Source organism: Vanacampus margaritifer, chromosome 15 (genome assembly GCF_051991255.1).
Source record: "Vanacampus margaritifer isolate UIUO_Vmar chromosome 15, RoL_Vmar_1.0, whole genome shotgun sequence".
Classification (NCBI taxonomy): domain Eukaryota; kingdom Metazoa; phylum Chordata; class Actinopteri; order Syngnathiformes; family Syngnathidae; genus Vanacampus; species Vanacampus margaritifer.
Genome location: NC_135446.1, coordinates 13389158 through 13407830, shown reverse-complemented (window position 1 = coordinate 13407830; position 18673 = coordinate 13389158). Strand labels below are relative to the sequence as shown.

At 40.7% G+C, this 18673-nt stretch overlaps 1 protein-coding gene across 1 annotated transcript in view; it reads right to left on the bottom strand.

Annotated features, from left to right (window-relative positions):
• The window catches only part of LOC144035131 (phospholipid-transporting ATPase ABCA1), a 67500-nt gene extending 52165 nt beyond the window's left edge, over positions 1 to 15335 (bottom strand). Inside the window, exons 1-10 of the mRNA XM_077544593.1 lie at positions 15244 to 15335; positions 13315 to 13444; positions 9888 to 9981; positions 9661 to 9802; positions 9467 to 9594; positions 8611 to 8738; positions 8325 to 8522; positions 5538 to 5624; positions 5272 to 5461; positions 232 to 371 (exon numbers count right to left, since the gene is read on the bottom strand). Coding sequence (XP_077400719.1) covers positions 232 to 371; positions 5272 to 5461; positions 5538 to 5624; positions 8325 to 8522; positions 8611 to 8738; positions 9467 to 9594; positions 9661 to 9802; positions 9888 to 9981; positions 13315 to 13380 — 1173 coding nt within the window. The 5' untranslated portion in view covers positions 13381 to 13444; positions 15244 to 15335. The remainder of the gene's footprint in view (positions 1 to 231; positions 372 to 5271; positions 5462 to 5537; positions 5625 to 8324; positions 8523 to 8610; positions 8739 to 9466; positions 9595 to 9660; positions 9803 to 9887; positions 9982 to 13314; positions 13445 to 15243) is intronic.
• Between the last annotated feature and the right edge of the window lie 3338 nt (positions 15336 to 18673).

Below are 18673 nucleotides of genomic sequence, written 5' to 3'. Positions count from 1 at the left end.
CCTCCCCGCAGGGAGCAACAAATAAACAAACACCCAAGGAAGAAAAAAAAATGGAAGAAAAAAAAATCAAGTATATATATATATATATATATCTAAATATATATATATATATATATATATATTAATATCTAAAAAAAAAAATATATATATATATATATATATATATATATATATATATATATATACGTATATATATTACTCTTACACCTGTGTCAGTTTATTGTTTACTACCTCTTTCATGATGAGTCGTGTCGCTGGGGTATCTGGTGTGAAAAGGACTTTTCCCTGGAAGAAGAGCTTGAAGGTGCGCCAGATGAAGCGGAGACCAGGGGTTTCCTCCAGAGTCTCAACAAGGGTTTGACAAAAAGAACCTACAGAATTAGCCATGATTAGAATGAAAGGAAAGTTTTGGTCTTGTAAACTATATGGACATTGAGTTTCGTTTGAAACACACACGCACACACACAAAAGGCAAAAATAAATAAAAAAAATTGGGGGAAAACAACATAATATACATATATTTTTAGCTTAAATGCAAATTTGTGGGTGCCAAACTGATTTGAATTTATCAGTGCCGTAATTATACATTTTAATGTCACCATTTACCACTAGATGAAAGAATTTTCTCCAACTTGAGTAGACAAGATTGTGTGTTTTTTTGTTGTTGCAGATTTTAAACAATATGTAGGACAAGCATAGTACATTATTATTATTTTTATTAAAAATTTTGAGTAAGTGGATTTTTGTGATGAAAAATAAAATAAAATGCATTTAATGTTGTTGTTATTGCTGTTCAGCAATTTTGTCCTGCCCTTGAATGGTCATTTTTATGCACTGGAAAAAAGAAGAAAAAAAATCACAGTACTTGTACGTGGTTATTTTGTTGTTTGCGTGTGTTTGTTGTTGGCTTAAGATCTTTTATTAAAAAAATGAAATGTATTAAGAGCACTTCTCCACATAGTTTGTCCATGTCTAAAATAGCATTTTTGTCATACGTCTGGTTAGGAAGCGCGTAATCCTTTGAGGCCCTCAAGTAGCACTGATGAAGAATTGTGGAGCCCTTAAACATTTAACCCTGCTAAACTTGCAATTTCATATGTAAGTACTCTAAGACTAGGTGGCTATTGAATGTCTTACCTAGTTTCTTATGTTCACCTCAAAATACTGTCTGAGGGATACATTTCCACACGAGTCCACAAAAAAAAAAAAAAATTTTTTTTTTACATATACAGACGCTTACGAACATTCGTGTTAAGAACAATGGTACATACGAACATGTCTGCGCGCATGCGCGCATGTCAAAAAATGTTCGGAAAGAGATGCTGTAAGTTAGATTTTTTATTGCGCACCTTTTTCCGAGTACTGTAGTGCTTCTTTCCGCCGCTAATACCGACGCTTGGCGCTGTGAGAGCTCACCCAGCATTGGAGGCTCAGCAACGTGTCGAGGAGGAGGAAGAAGAAGAAACGCCAATCGCTCATAGATAAAGCCATCGCACTCTTCGAGCAGCAAGACCCAAATATTGAACGTTGCACAAAGGTTGCAAATCAATTGAATGATGCCATACAGTGCTACCGCATCATTTATGATGAAAAAAGAAGAAAACTGTGCAATCGTCGTTAGATCGCTTCTTTCGGCCAGTTTCTAGTAAATCCTCCAAGGAAGATACTCATCAACCCTCATCTTCTTCTCCGCGACCCTCAACTTCTTCCTACATTGAAGTTACGGAGGAGGAAGTAACTTTTGAAGCCCATTCCAGCGACGACGAAGAACCTCTCATGATATAAAATCCTCCTCTTCCTCCTCCTCCTCTCCTTAAGCATCGAGTACATCTTCCAAAAGTAAGTTAAACTTCATTTTATTTATCTTATTACGTACATGTACATACTGTGTGTGTGTCTCTCTCTCTCTCTCTCTCTAACATACGTAGTACAGTACTGTACGTATTCTCTTTAAACATAAATTATAATACAAAATATAGCACTGAAGCAACTTACAAACAAATTCACCTTACGAACGATCGCTCGGAACGTAACTCATTCGTAAGTTGGGGAGCGTCTGTATAGTGAAAATAGTGCACAGCGGTAGCAGTGTCATTATTAATTTAACAGGGCTGCCTATACCGGCGGGTTGGGAAAGCCGAAAGCGTGTTAAGTGAGGACCAGATGCTGGAGTCAGCGCACTTCACTAGACTGGTCTCCACTGCATAATGATCCTGTGCCTTTAGGGCTACAAGCTAAACAATGCCACTATTATATACCTTTACAAGTTAACAATCTCACAAGTACACGAGTAGACAAGCTTACAAGTAAAGTATCCTCACAAGTATGTCATCTATCAAGTGAGTAGTCTCCCAAAGAAGTCAACAACATCACAAGTGCGCATTCTTACAGGTCAACACCCTCTAAAGCACAACAATCTCCTGTTTTATTTCCTTTGTAAGCTGTCTTTTTTTCTTTCCGGACTATTTTTTTTTTCCTGCCAGCGCCCCTGCGGGGGGAGATGTTAGCGGGCGTTTTCAGCGCAATTAAACGCGAGGCCTCCTGCCCGCTCGCCGCCTCTCCCAGGTGCTGCTGGGAGGTCGGCGCGAGAGGAGAGCTAATGGCCGCCCTCTGCCCGGATCCTGGCCAGCTGTTCCCATCAAAGGCGGCAGCAGATGCCACTTTGTGTAATGGTGGCACACCAAGATGAGTTTCTAATCATTAGCTGGCAATGGCAACACATGATATATTTTTAGATGAGGCGCTCCTGCACAACTGTTTGATCTTTATAATATCTACGTAGAAAAAAACTCAAGCATTAAGATACTGAAATGTCTGTAGCACAATGCCTTTGTGAGTGCTTTTACACTTCCAAATCAGTTGTAATTGGCCATTTACGTGCATGTCCGTGACCATTCCCAGATTCAGTTAAGTGCAGGAAAATGCCAAAACAGCCATTAGCGTGCTAACAGACACGTTAGTGCTTATTTTGTCTGGATGACATCGTGTTTGTGCTCATTTATGCTGGCGCCAGCACGCCGTTGCTCTTTGCCTTGCAACTTTTTATTTCCCAGGGAACAGTGGCGTCTTATTAAAATCTAATTGTGCGCCGCCGCCGCTTCTTCCTCGTGAGAAGCTTTAATGAAACGTCCAACGCGGAAGATCTAATTCTCCGGGATCTTACGGAATTAAATTGGCCAACCGGAAAGCCTGCGGCGCATTTGGGCGCGGACGTTGGGAAGAAGTGGAAAACAAAAAGCGGCTTTGAAATATGTAACGATCTTCGCCCCCCCTCAGGCTTTGACCGTGCAGCCTGAGGCCATTTTTGCGGCACGGATGTGGCTTGACAAAGAGTCGTCATTCTGTTTGTTCGCTTTTTTTTCCTTCAGACGGATCTCAGTATGAGTAATCAAGTCTTGAGTAGTCACCGATACCAATACCAAGTACCAATATCACTACTGTACTACTTTTGATACGTAACATTTCCCCATAAAAACAATGCTTATTTTAAGGAAAGACCTATGTATCACAATACAGCATATACGTAGAGGGCAGCCAATACTGGTCTGTCCGATACTGCAACACTTTACAAATTAGGCCTAGTATCAGCCCAATACCTGGTATCGATACTCGCCCATCCCTACATTATATGTCTCCACAAAATATGCATTTTTTTGACATGGACTTGTTTGCTGCATTGCGACTGGAATTTTCCCCAAGTAAGGGACGGTCATTAATTGCACGTTAAAAAAAAATAATGCCGTTAAAGGAACTTTAAGTTCATATAGATAAATAAATATGATAAATAATTAATCAATAAATAAAAAAGAGCAGTGATGATAACATGTTGACTCGGGAAGATTAATACCGAGCTGCCAAAAAGAAAGAAAAGGAACTTTAACTAAAAATGAACGCACTAATTTTGACACCCCTGAAACTTTTTTTTTTTCTAAAAAGCTAAATTTTCATATACAGAATCAGCAAAAGCAGTAGTTTCGATGCTTGCAAAGAAAATATCTCTACAAAATAAATCCAGATTATATTAGTTAACTTAAATTAATGAAATAACTAAAACTTCTATTCAAAAAAACATTTTTGTTAACGAAATAAAATCAAAACGAAACTGCTTATCAAAAAAAGAAAACTAACTGGAACTATTATTTTACAGTTATAAAACTAACTAAAACTAAACTATTCGTTTTCATCTTTGGTATTTAATTTAATACATGAGCCTTCAGGGTTCAATATTAACCGGAAAACAAGGACGTTTGAAAGTGTGTCGCACCGAAACGACGTCATCAAGCAGCAGCCAATGGAAAAGCACCTTGACATGATATCGTTCCTAAGCGACAATTTTCACTTTTGGCTCCAACGGCTCGGCTCACCTTACCTACTTTTTCATTTAATTTAGCTGAAACGCAACGCGAGCTAAGAAGTGAGTTCCTTTTTCCATTTTACGTAATACACATTTTTTTTCAAAACAAAAACTAATACCAAAACTAGCTAAATCTAAAGTAAAACTACGCATTTTTGAAATAACTAAAAGTAATAAAAAATAACAGAGCCGCCCCGAAAACTAATTAAAACAAACTCAATTTAAAAAACAAAACTCCAAACGAAATAAAAAATAACTATAATGAAAACGTCAAAACTTTAATAACCCTGCTACAAACAAGATAAACCCACAGAATCTGCACTTCATTAGAAATAGGGATGGACGAGTACTGACACCAGTTATCGGTATCGGGCTGATACCCGTCCTTATTTCAAGCGATCCAACCAGTATCAGTATCAGTATCGTCCGCCCTCTTATGGGATCAGGAAGTAGAAATTAGAAGAGTGAAAATTGCCATTCATTTCATGCAATGGAAAAATGCTATATTGGGATATATAGGTCTCCCTTCAAAATTATTAGTCTTTTTTTTAATTTGAGGGTGAAATTTGTATAAAAATATGGATCAAAAATACTAGTGGTATCTGTACTTGGTATGATGGTATCGATGACTACTCAAAAGTTGAGTCCTCATACTGACTCTGGGGGAAAAAAAAGTGGCATCAAACATCCCTGATTAGAAGAAATGAGAAATAAAGAACCTCATAAGTCTACATATTTATAAATGAAACACCTCAAAGTACCTGCCCTTAGTAGAAAACAACCTTAAGTACACATTCTTAAATGGAAAAATCCTCACAGTAGAACAACCCCCCAATTAAATACTGGAATAATACTGCACATTTGGCTCATCTTGGTCAAAATGTGGATATGTGATCAAATATGACGAGGAGACTCACTGGAAGTGTTGCGCTCGCTGGAGATTGACTGCTTGCTAACCACTCGTCTGAGCGACAGGGATCTGAGGGTAACGTTGGTGGAATTGGAGTCAAACTGCTTTCCGCACAGAAGCATATTGACGCTGCCAATCATGTCCCCCTGGAAATCCAACGACCCTGCAAGGATCACGGAGTTCTGCAAACGGCTCACCTGGTTTAAAAGAGAACCAAAAAAACATCATTTGATCATATAAATAAAAGATCTCCTACGTGACTGGAATGCTAACCTCCTGGAGAACGGGGAAGGCGTTTGCAGTGGTTCTGGCAAGCAGCGTCGCCATGTCAACGGCATCCAAATCCAAAGCTGAAGGCAGCTGGAGGAATATATCGATCAGAATCGCACACACTGGTCTGCTTGTAATTCACGAGGAAATGAAAATTTGATAACTGGAAACTGGCCTTTTTCATGAACATTCAGGTGGTTCGTGACCTTGTTGGAGGTACGCATCTCCAACAGTTCCCTTCCGTTAAATGTCGAAAGTACACATTATTACAAGTCAGTGTGATAAACCTTTTAAGCCCGCCGTACAATTGTAAAAACCTCTAAGGAAGGATGAGAGGTTATTTTTATTTTATTTTTTTTAAATCTGATAACATATGTCTGCACCGTCCAACCAGGCATCTGCCATTCACCAGCCCAGTGATAATCTTTGACTCACGTCCGTTGTGCTTTCATTCACGCTGTTGTTGTTATCGCCCTCATTCCGCATGTGGGTCTTTAAGTGCGATGGCTTGATGTTCCGTTCCATCCATTTGCTGATGGCACCCGGGAGCTTTTTTTCCTTCCCGCGCCCTATTTTGTCCGAGGCTTTTCTTTTACTGCGCCTGTGGGCTGAAATTGTTCAAATAATCTCCCCTACAAACTTCCTCGCCTTATCACTTATTTATTGGATTTGCTGGGCCATATATTTTCCCTCCAAGATAAACTCAAAAGAAAAATGTGCAGGCTTGCATAATCCCAGCGGGAACTCTGGGATTTAAAAAGAATTCAAGAGAACATCGGTTCTAATAAATATTTCTGGTGATGGCATGTATTTTAATAACATCATGGGGAGACACAGAGGTGAGCATGAAAAGGAAGTGCTTGCTATAAGGAGGAAAAAAATAAAGAGCAAAAATGTAATATACTTCAAGCAATGCACCATCTACCATCTCTTTTAGTGCTTTGACCTTTTAGTAATATTAACAGTGGTTAACTTATTTGTACAATTCCATGACAGTTAAAAACACACTTTTTGCAGGAACAACAAAAAAAAACGTACCCAAGACTAATCATAACCACAACTTTACCTACCCTACACTTCATTTACAACTGCTTTTCTTTCGCTAATTCTTTTACATTCTTTGTGTTAGAGGGAGACGAGCAAAATAAGAATTTCATTGCTAAGTGCTACTGTTGTTGGTTTTACTTTGAATATGACAAATAAACATCTTTACTCTACATAACCCACTGCCTCTCATACCCCTATCAATATCTTCAAACCTTAACCCATCCCCTGCCTAAACCCCAAAATTAACCAAAAATAACTGCAACCATAACCGCTGAACCCATACAAGTGGTTCTTAAATGGATTCAATCAAACCCCAGGGGTTCGGTGGAGGTGGAATCGAATGATTCATGATCATAATGGCCAATAGGGGTGGGAATCTTTGAATGTCTCACGATTCGATTCAATTCCGATTTTTGGGCCGGCGATTCGATTCGGAATCAATTTTCGATTAATAACGATTTTTGATTAAAAATGATTTGATTGACAATGATTTTTTGTCTCAATCTATAGATGTGCAAGGAATTGTAATGATCTACTCCAGTCTGATTCGCTAATGCTAATTAGCACGCTACTCGCGGCACTTTTATCACTAAAAAGAACGGCTCCACACTGCAAAAAAAAACTTTTATTGGAATAACTTGATCGTGACTTTTTCCTTCTACTCTCTAATGTGGCTACAACTTAACAGTGTATTAGACCGCGTGGAACCACTCTGCCCCTCAGTGGCTAAATCGGGTACAACATGAACAGCGCTCCGAATAAAGGCACACACAGACAAAGGCAAGACAGTATAACATAATTTAAATAAAATCGATTTTGGTACATTTAAAATCAATTCTGAATCGTTCTAAATGAGAATCGCGATTCTTATGAGAATCGATTTTTTGGCACACCCCTAATGGCCAATACTGGTTGCAGGTGATCACGTCGCATTGTTTGGCCAATCTGTGCAGCTGGGAATTTGGTTCGCTCAGTTGTCAACTTGTGACTGATGGTACGCCATGTGATTTCTTTATTATAATCCATTCATTCTAAGTATGAAGATCGAAAAAAAGTGTTTGGATGGATGTGTGCAATATGAAGTCACAGGTATATGGTGTTCCACAGGGTTCAATTCTGGGGCCTCTGCTCTTTCCGCTGTATCTGTGTTCCATTTTAAGAAAATGGCAGTGTTTTGCTTTAAAGCAGAACAAAGCAGCATTTGATACGATACAATACAATACGATACGATACGATATACTTTTATTTTCCCCGTGGGGAACTTTTTCCGTCTAGCTGCAGTTTACAGTAAAGGTAAAAGTAAATTTGGCTTTCGTTGATTATGGCGGCACCTTTGGATAAAAGCGGTATTGTTTTCCCTTGAATTTCCCTTGAAAGAACCACATTTCCCATGAGGTCAAGCGCATATCATCGTGAAATCCGGACGTCCAAGGCGTCCGCAGTTAGACTGAATTAGATTGTTTCCATTGTTTTTTTATTGATTTATACAGCACTGTAACGTTTCTCAAGTATGTTAACAGCAGACGGTGGTTGTGATCTTACCTTCTTTATTGTACACACTTTAATAAAGAAAGGTTCTGTGAATGCGCATAAGGAACTAGTGGGGTTCAGTACCTCTAACAAGGTGACGAACCACTAACCCCTATCCCTAACCTCTGACCTAGGAAACCAAATATTGTTACTCAAAACCCGTCTATAAAATGAAGCCATTTACGCTAAAACTGAAATCAAAAGAAGGCTGACCTGAGCCAAGACTTTGCTCGGGTCCAGGTTTTGCAGGAGCACTCGCTGGCTGTCGCTGAGCTGCTGAGGTCCCAGTGAGCAGCTAGCGTTCTGGAATGCCTCCCTGTCCAACGGGCTGCTAAACTGGATGTAACGGTCCAGGTCTTCGCCATCACACAGGATGCGCCACAGGCGAGCAGGTGCAGGGACGCCTGTGATCTGGTGTTGGGAAAAGGGCATTTCCAGGACATCTCACTAAAGTTCTAACATTATTCATTTGGATGCTATGTCTTATGGTGATACCCACCGGGTTGAAGGAAACCTTGGCAGCCATGAGGCTCTCGACCACCGGAAGCGGTACTGACAAACGCTCTTTCAAGTGTGCCGAGAATGTTTCGTCGTCTCTTAGAATAGTCGTCAGTTGGACTGGTTGTCCTTGAAGGGAAAGTGAAAAGTAAAAGGGGAAGTAAGTGGCCATTATTTGGGGGGTTGGTGAGTTTTTTGGGGTTATAGCTGGGGGTAAGGTTCCACAGAGAAAAAAACAAAAAACGGTGAATTTGTGAATATGTGTGACATTACTGTACTTAAAAAAAATGTCTTCCGTTAACTATCTTTGCCATCCGAAACTTTTCCATGCTGTCATCCGTCGTTCCTTCTAACGACCTTTTTCTAGTCTCACCTCAGTCGACGCATGCCATTAATTATGCTCCTGCTTGGATCTTTGATGGATTTAATCTTGTATATTACAAGCCGGTGACCCCCGAAATGCAAATGTCCCCCCGCCAGTTGTTTGTTGTGCGGCGGTGGCACGCCTCCCCTCTTTGCCTATTTGCAAATTAGATCGCGCGGGGCGGGGTGGGGAGGAAAAAAAAATCTGAATAGCGTTGCGCCAAATGGGCCTAATGCAAAGCAGCAACTTATCAAGACAAATGATCTGTCAGTCTGCATGCAAAATGGCGTCGTAAATAATCACGCCTCGTTGTTTTTGAGGGATAAAGGAGAACAACAAATCCTCAGAGGTGTCATTTGAACAACAGTGATACTTTTCCTCGGTGGCAAATACTTGACAAAGACATAAGAGGCGGAATCGTTGCGTTTTTCTATGACTCTATTTACACTTGAGTATCTCGCTCGTCTCGCACTTGACATTCAAAGGTTCCTACCGTTGCGAGCGTTGGCTCGTGACACGACCGAGGCCCATTGGTTGACGTCATCGGCCAGTTGTTGGGCGTTGCCGAGAAGGGTTTTGTTAACCAGGAGGCTTTGCAGCTCAATCAGCGCCCTGGAAATTCTGAGCGGACGTGGTCATCATGTTAGCATTACCGCATGCTATTTTGTTGAACATCATCTGCCTTACATTGAATCGTTAAAATTGTTGACTTGTCCCGGCGTCTCCCCCACCGTCGGACGACTCAGGCAGGGATTGTCGATGTTGCAAACCAGACCTTGAATCCAAGGAAGCACCCCGGCCGATGGCATGGCTTTATTCGGATAGTGGCCTAGAGAACGGTACCGTCCGCTTAGCTTGCGCTCAGAACTAGTACAAGATGTGGATCTCGATCGCAGGGTGAGCTTTGAACTTACATTGGCCTTTGTAGGTCGGCTCGTTGGTGAAGCGGACCGACACCAGGATGAAGAAGAGGAACAGAGGCCAAAGAATTTCCACGACCAAGCGCACCTGCAGAAAAGACTCGGACGGTCATCTTGACATGGGTTTAGAATAGGACGAGAAATCCTGACTCACCAATTCCAACATCAACACCGATTCGACCTCAATCTTATCCTTGGCGTAATTCCAACAACAAACGTATTCCCCAACCCTAGTGACAATCCCGAAACATAAACCAAACGATCCCTTAACCTTGCCTTTATGTCATTATTCTTAAGGAACACATTTTTACAACATGGGCCAATGTGAACAAACCAAGTGCATTTAAACGGTTGTGACATGCGGACCGCAATCCTTCCACCTTGGCGGAGGTCCGCTGCGCTCGACTGGGCGCCTTTCTAGTTCACTGATTTACAGATGAGGCATCCCACTAGATATTAACCATTGCAAAAGAAATCGCAGGCAGTGGGGAATTATATGGACTTCCTGAACGTCTTCGGGAATTTGCCACGGGACACCCGTGCCTTTGTGAATAGATAATCTCCTCCTTTGAAATTATGGGAAAGAGCGGACCATAAAATCAGCGCCGTGCCCGTTATAAAATGTTAAAATGCTTGGCGAGGCATTCATATAATTGGTCATTAACCTCTACAAGCCCTCCGCAAGCACTGTTGTCCTTGCCAACTCCCACTGGTTTCATCTAATAGTCGTTTTTCATGTTGACGTTGTGCAAATACCCGACATTCCGAGCACAAAACTCGCACCGTCTCATCCCCAAGGAAGAAATAGTGGCATATTTCTTGTGGATGCATCCCGCTTTCCCCTGATACAAAGTTGTAAAAATGCAATTTAATTTTGCCTCAAGTTATTCAGACAAAGTAAGGAAATTAATGAAAGCTTCTCCTTGCAAGGATGCCTTTTGTTCTACAGCGGCAACGGGTGCACCGCTGCGCTCGGGCCCCTTACGAAACAAGTGGGCGGTTGCGACTCCCACTGACTGTCAAGGTTACAAAGGAAAAGACAGAAGACCCAAGGAAGACGCCACATCCTTTGTTGCAATGTGCTTCGACAAATGACCCCCACAATTTGCTCTGGAATACACGATGTTATCTCCCAGTGGTGCGTGACCTCTTATCCAATTGTGCTGATAATATAGTGGCAATAAAATTCTTAATATAACGCTGGGTGATCATGTGGCAAGACTAGTGCATAGAGCACATGGTGTGTCATGTCTTATCTCAAAGCTCTCAGAGGAATACTTTTATATTGAAGAATGTTTTGCAAAGTTCCGAACTATCAACCGCCCCACCCATGCAAGAATCAAAAATATTTTATACTACTGTATATATATATATATATATATATATATATATATATATATATATATATATATATATATATATTTATATATATTAGGGGAATCTGGCGATTACAATTTCAATTTCAGACTTCAATAGTTAGCTCACAATCAATCGCAAATTTTATATCTGTTCTAAAAGTACAATGTACAAGTTTTCATATTCTTCTTAAAATAAAAGTGGAAAAAAAAGTTACATTAATAAAAATATGGCTATATCTTATAGTATAATAAAAAAAATAATTGTACTGAACTGTAAAAGAGTGTGATATTGATTTGTGTTAAGGTCATTTTTCTGCCACCAGATGGCATAATTGCATTTGTAAGACATTGGTGACAGCTCAGTGCATTTTTCTTTTCATATTAAGAGCTATCTAATCTTTAAAATGAAGTAACTTGTGAAATTCTGCCCATTTTTTAAATTGTAAAATACAACTTGGTCACACGCTGGGTGATCATGTGGCAAGACTAGTGCATAGAGCACATGGTGTGTCATGTCTTATCTCAAAGCTCTCAGAGGAATACTTTTATACGGAAGAATGTTTTGGAAAGTTCCGAACTATCAACCTCCCCGCCCCACCCGTATTGGCATTTTCAGCCCAAAAATTATATCTTCTCAGTTAAACTATTTAATGCCAAAAAGATCCAGTACACAGCTTTCGAGCCCTTTCAGCCAGAAGGTCTAAACCTTCCCCAGTGATTCCTGCTGTTACACTCATTGGAGCGACTCTGCCTAGCCCATGGGACATTGTGTGACTCCACGGTCTTAACGAGATACAACTAGTATGTAAACCCAGAGTGCCTTAGACCAGTGGTGGAAAATTCAGGTCCAGAAAGTAAAAAAACATGCCATAGTTTGGCTTAAGTTCTTCTACTCAACCGGTGATAGATATTATAAAATTTTTAATTCTTCATTTCATATATTAACCATTGTTACACATTATTAACATTTTAATTCTTTATATTAACCTTGTCGAGATGTTTTGTGTCCTGTGCAGAGCAGATGGTGTTGATTTCGGTATAATCTGACCTTAAACTGGGACATACTATTTAGTCTAAAAAAGTTCCTTCTCAGCGTTTTGTTCGAAAACACATTTAGTCCTTGAGAACAGAATCTGTTAGAAGCCATTGTACACGCGGAAGAGCTACATTCGACACTCTGAAATTCCACCTGTTTAAGTGAAGCAATTGGAGTCTGTAATGAATGTCCAGAGATCTCTGACCTTTTTTTTATTAAATCATTTTTGCAAAGGTGTTTTTTCTTACATTAAATCTGTCTTCAAGTTTTCGAACACGCAAAGAGGACAAAATAATTTTATCCTCTTTCACCGGCAATTCTCAGAATTCGACTCAATCATTTACCTGCCGGTTGAGTAAAAGTATCTGCGGCTAAAGCTCAACTGTGGCAGGGTTTTTACTTTCTGGACACTTTTGCCATAGACGAAGACAGCCAAGTAAAAGGTAAATATGTGCCAAAGAGGCCTAATTTAACAGTTTTGTCCCACTTCTGCAAGCAAATAATCAAAATGATATGAAGTGCTTCAAAGTGCGGTAACATTTTGTAAATAGTGATGTGGCTCACTTTTCAAAAAATATCCAGTGCAGTTCAGTACAGAGGAACAAATTAATCAAATTGCCATTTCCCTCCGATAAGAATGATAACTGAGAGTAAATAAGAACAAATGCGAGGTCATAAGGTTCCGCTGTCATTTCATTCCAAGTTGCAGAGAACCCCAAAGTGACTGTGCCCTTCAAACCAAACACTTAACAGTTGCTCCTCTCCGCTCATTAAGCCAAAGACAGACTTTGTTAGTACTACAAACGCAGACTATGTGACATCATGCGCACACCAACAAGATGTCCCACAATTGATGGTGACACTTTGAATTGGTTGGCATTAAGGTGAGATTGCTCCTGTTCTCAGCGGGACGACTTGGTGACGGATTCCTCTTCTCCCACCGTTGGTAGCAGTGCAACGGTGATGTCCTCACGGTTGAATTTGCAAAAATAAAACAAAGATGGGCAGGTCAGTGGTGCGGGCGTACCTTTTGTCTCTTCCGGAGAGTGAAGTTCTTCCACAGGAGCAGAGCAAACTGCGTCAGGAGACCCATTACGCCTTATCCTGGCAATATCCTGCCAACACGTCTCTATGGCAACCGGTCCACTTAATAAACCCTGCAGGGGATAAAAGGCAGAGTTTGTTTTTTAATACAGACCAGCGCCGCATCTTGGTCAGGTGGCTCAGGGAACTCGGGGTTGCCACTAATCATTCACTTCCTCCGGCTTTGGGGCTTACGGCGCAGCACCTGCTCCTGGAATAATTATTATCATCACCTACGTTCAGCAAAACGGGAGGTTCCGGTTTGCACCGTCCTTACAAGAGCCTTAATTAAACACCTCGTTTGATGCTACAAAAACAATTCTCAACTATATATATATATATAATCTACATATGACATGAATACCTTGTGCTTGTAACTTTTCTACATTTTACAGTTTTGTCCCATTTCTCACCAGATAACCAAACTATTTGACGTACTTTTGGCTGAGGAAGCTTGACCTGAAGGTTATAAACAAATTCCTTAACATCATCGTTTATATTTCATACTTTTTTGTTCACAGACCAAAGGTTATATAGCATACTTCACATGGTAGTGAAGAGTTTGTGAACTGTGGACACAAGGTGAAGCCGGTGGGGATGGAATTTATTTTTTTTTTTAAATGTTTTGCCCCGTGGCGAGTGCGCCACAGCTTAACGCTCCATTTCCTCTTCCTGCAGCGCCTTCCCCTCAGTGCGTTTCCATTATTTACATCAACGCCGGCCAATGTTTTATTTACCGTCATTTAGCCTCGTGACACTCTTGGTTCCCAAATGGGCAAATTAGCGCTCGGCTAGCCTACAGCACGGGTGGCTTTCTTATTGTTCGCTAGTTGTCTGTGCACATGTTTTTCTATCCTCCGGGGGACTCAAGTGACAAGGGACAATGGGACTATGTGACTCGCCTTGTAGTTGCGTTGGAAAACACGACACATCTCTCTGTGTGAGAATAAATTACTTCTCAATTTTACCAAGTGTAAGTAAAAAAAAATGCTAATCATAAGAATCTAAAATATTTTATACTATATATATATATATATATATATATTAGGGGAATCAGGTGACAATTTCAATTTCAGACTTCAATGTTAGCTCACAATTAATCACAAATTTTATATCTGTTCTAAATGTACAATGTACAAGTTTTCGTATCCTTGTTAAAATAAAAGTGGAAAAAAGTTAAATTGATAAAAAATATGGCTGCATCTTATAGTAAAAAAAAAAAAAATTGTACTGAACTGTAAAAAAGTGTGATACTGATTTGTGTTTAGGTCATTTTTCTGCCACTAGATGGCATAACTGCATTTGTAAGACATTGGTGACAGCTCAGGGCATTTTGCTTTTCATATTAAGAGCTATCTAATCTTTAAAATGAAGTAACTTGTGAAATTCTGCCCATTTTTTAAATTGTAAAATACAACTTGACCCCAGACTTCGCAAATACAGTATTTGCACTGCAATTTTTTTACATAGACTTGTCTGCTGCGTTAAAACTGGAATTCCCCCAGTAGAGGCTTTCCAAGTAAGGGTCATTAACCGCGTGTTTTGTGGCGTTAAAGGAACTTAAAATTAACGCACCAATTTTGACACTCCTAATATACATATATATATACATACAGTACATATATATATAGAGAGAGAGAGAGAGACATCATTACCAAGACATGATTCACCAACTCCCACTACTCCTAATCGCGTTGGCTACGTAAATGATTAACAAAGAATTGAGCTTGCCTGCTAAAGTTCACTCTGACTCAACAAACACGTGAAACGCGCCGGAAAACAATAGGACAAAAGCAGTTTGTTTCTTTGAAATGTCTCCACATAAAGCAAGAATACCAAGTCGGACAAGGAGGAACTTCCGAACGGCGCTTACCTTCGGCCGTTCGGCCATGAAGGCATCTCCGGACGTCTCTTGACTTTGCTTCTCTCCGGCTCCCGCACGGCCGGCCTACCTGTGTCGTGTCCTTTTACCTCCACTCATAAAGTATGCAAATGGCCTCGGGTGATGGGAGGCACAGTGATGTGAACACAGGTGGCCTCCTGGGTCTCCATTGGCAACAACAGGTGCTACCGCTCAGCAAATTGCTACTGTGTGTTGGGGTGACGCTACGTAAACAACAATTGTCCTGGCTGCTCCACAGAATTAATTGCCACCTCTTGAGGTGATTTTAGGTCTCTGTGGCAATTACAGATGCTGTTGTTTTTTTTGTATGTTAGCGCTGCTGCTAGGCAAGACAAGGAAGCTTTATTTATGTAGCGCATATCATACACAGGGTAACTCAATGTGATTTAAAGGCAAAATAATTTGATAGATTTAAAAATCAAAACAAACGGCATTTAACTAAAATGACAAAAAAAAATGTCTCTTCTGTTAACAGCTCCATTTGCATACAGCACAACATCTAAATGATGCTGCACCATGTTTACTTCGAACTCCGCGCTCCAATAATTGACCCCAGTCTGCTGACCTCGGAGCCCTACTGGGTTTTGCTCGTACTAACACAACACATGTACACATCATGTACCACTGCCTTGAGTGATTTGTGGCGTCCGTGGCAATGACAGATGCAAGTCTTCCATTATTTCAAGGGCAACGATAATACGGTGGCGTTGGACAAAACCTACAATACAGGTAGCTTGTGTCGTTCCTCCCTGCAGACATGGTGACACGCACACGGATGCGGTGTCAGTCGAACAAGGTCACAGCTCGGATTCTTATTCCGCGCCACCTGAGGAAAAAAAAAGAAGAAGAGAAAAAGGCAACAGAGAAGTTGGGGAAAAGCAAATGTCAGCCTTCCTCGACAGATGCTCTTGCGATTGTTTTGACTTCGGCCAAACACGGCCCCCATACGGATTGTGCACAGGTGCGTCTGATCTACTTTTCCTCCCCCCCCCATATATATATATACTTTTCTATAGTTTGACACAGCTACTCTGAGAGAAAAACAACACCTCAATATTTGGATGCGCTCCATTCAACTCGACGGTGCCAGCCAAAGTTTTTAAGCTGCACACCCCCTGTCAACATCAGGCAAAACAAAGCCAAAAAAAAAAGGCGTCATGTTAAACACAATGAAATGGAAAACTGAAAATAAATATTTTTATTTTTGCGGTGTGAGGTGGGCCGTACACTGTAAAGCCGTACACAAACATTTTAAGCTGAGCACTGCCATTAACAACACAATTGATTTGGCACACCTCCGCACACTTCTGGGAAAAATTGAAAACAAAGCTCGTTTAGCGTTGCATTTGATTCAACCTTTTCCAAACTGTAAAAGTGGGTCGGTGCACCCCCTCTACTTTGCACAACCCCACAAAAAGTAAATAAAAAAAGAGGTTATTTTCAAAAAATTGCTTTTTCTAAACTTTAAAAGCCATAACATGGCGCACCTCCTCTCCTCTGCATTTCCTGTAGAAAAGTCAAAACAAAGGCTGTTTTTGCCTTCTGTAGATTACCTTTTCTCAAACAACATTATAAACAAGTTGGTGCACCCCCTCTCCTTTACAAACTCCCTTGAAAAAAAGCCAGGATAGCATTCAATTCAAAACAGTCAAAATTCAAAATTCAAAAATAAATAAAAATAAACTTTTCATGCTACAGCATGATGGATTTGGCACACCACCTTTCCCTCGCACACCCCCTAAAAAAACAACAACCAAAAAACAGCACAGCCTTCAGTTCAACTGCGCCACTTCTATCGATTAACCTTTTCCAAACTTTTAAAGCTGCAGCATAATGAGTCGGTTGGCGCACCCCCTCTCCCCTGCATCCCACTCTTAAAAACGTCCATCACAAAGAAAGCCCATTTCTAATTTCTCTCCAACATGCCAAAAAGCCCCCAAGAGGGCCGATTGAAAGCCTCCTTTGCACGCGTGACCTTTCCAACCGCGCGATAACGGCGCACCATTTGAGCGCTTCCAAACGACAGCGTTTATTTGAACGGACGACGAGGTCGCCGGACTTCGTTCGGCATTCAGGCGGCGCAAATAGTTTCAATCGGGCGCACAAAGGCCGGCTTCGTTCGAGAGTAATGGGCACACGCTGAATGGCCACGCGTATACGGGAACATTTTTGTGATGCTACACTTGCGCGGGAGATGAGCGGTTGCCATGGAGACCCCGCCTCGTCTGGCTAAACTTGCCGGGGGGACAAACGGCGCCGGCGTCCTGCGTGTTTACGCCGCATGGCCGCACGTGTTTTCCCACGCTTGTACTGCACTCACTGACGAGGAAACAGAAAATTGCAACGGTGATCTGCAATGCACCACCTTTTTTCCCCCATTACATGTTATTTATGTATTGTATTGTATTGTGTGTGTATATATATATATATATATATATATACATATATATATATATTAATATATATATATATATATTCTTAATCCTACAAAAATTGTATTATAATGTAGTTTTTCATGTATTATTTCTATATGATTTGGTATATTTGACGTTTTTTTTTATTTAGGTATTGGTATTGTTGACTATGTATATTACAAAAGTAATATAGGTAGGTATCATATTGCCATATGATAATGCGGTGTGTCCCTCACAGCCTGTTGGGGGATTGCCATGTGATATGCTCTGAGGCATATTTTGCACGTGGCTATATCATCCCTAAAAAAAAATAAAAATAAAACAGCTGCAGCAGCGAGAAAATAAATAGTTGATGTGGCCAGAAGTAAGGTAATATATGACAGGGTGTTGATAATATATCAGTGTGGCCTTTGTGTACGCAGCCGTGAGTAATGCCGCCGCGCGTCTCCCGCAGGATACGGACAGCACCTAATTTAGGAAATCTGCATCTTTCTCCTTTGGGGCGGATGTGGGGATGGGGGACAAAAACAAAAAACAAAAGCAGCATTTTTTTTTTGGTGATAAGGCCAATTTGTCCTGGTGACGATCTTACGGCGTAACAATACAGTCACGCCTCGGATCATGCAAATAATCTCAAAAGTACAGCGCCTTTGTGATTTACAAGGTGCTAAAAGTACAAATGCTCCAGAGGATTGTAAAAGATATGTCGAGGTACGAGCTACTTTGTCATCGGGACAAGGTGCACCACTACGCAAATACGCCACAAATACATATGCAAGTATTCACCACTTTTCTTACTGTAAATGCGCAACTGACTGCCCTTAGTCTCGTCAAAAGTGTCAGTCCATGATGACAAAAGACAAACGCTAACAAAGACTTACCCTGTTACACGGCTTTATCTTGGAATGCTGCAGTGCTGCACTCCGTAATCTCTACTTTTCTACAAGGTGTCCTTAGTCTCTACTTTGATTAAAAAAAGTGTCTGC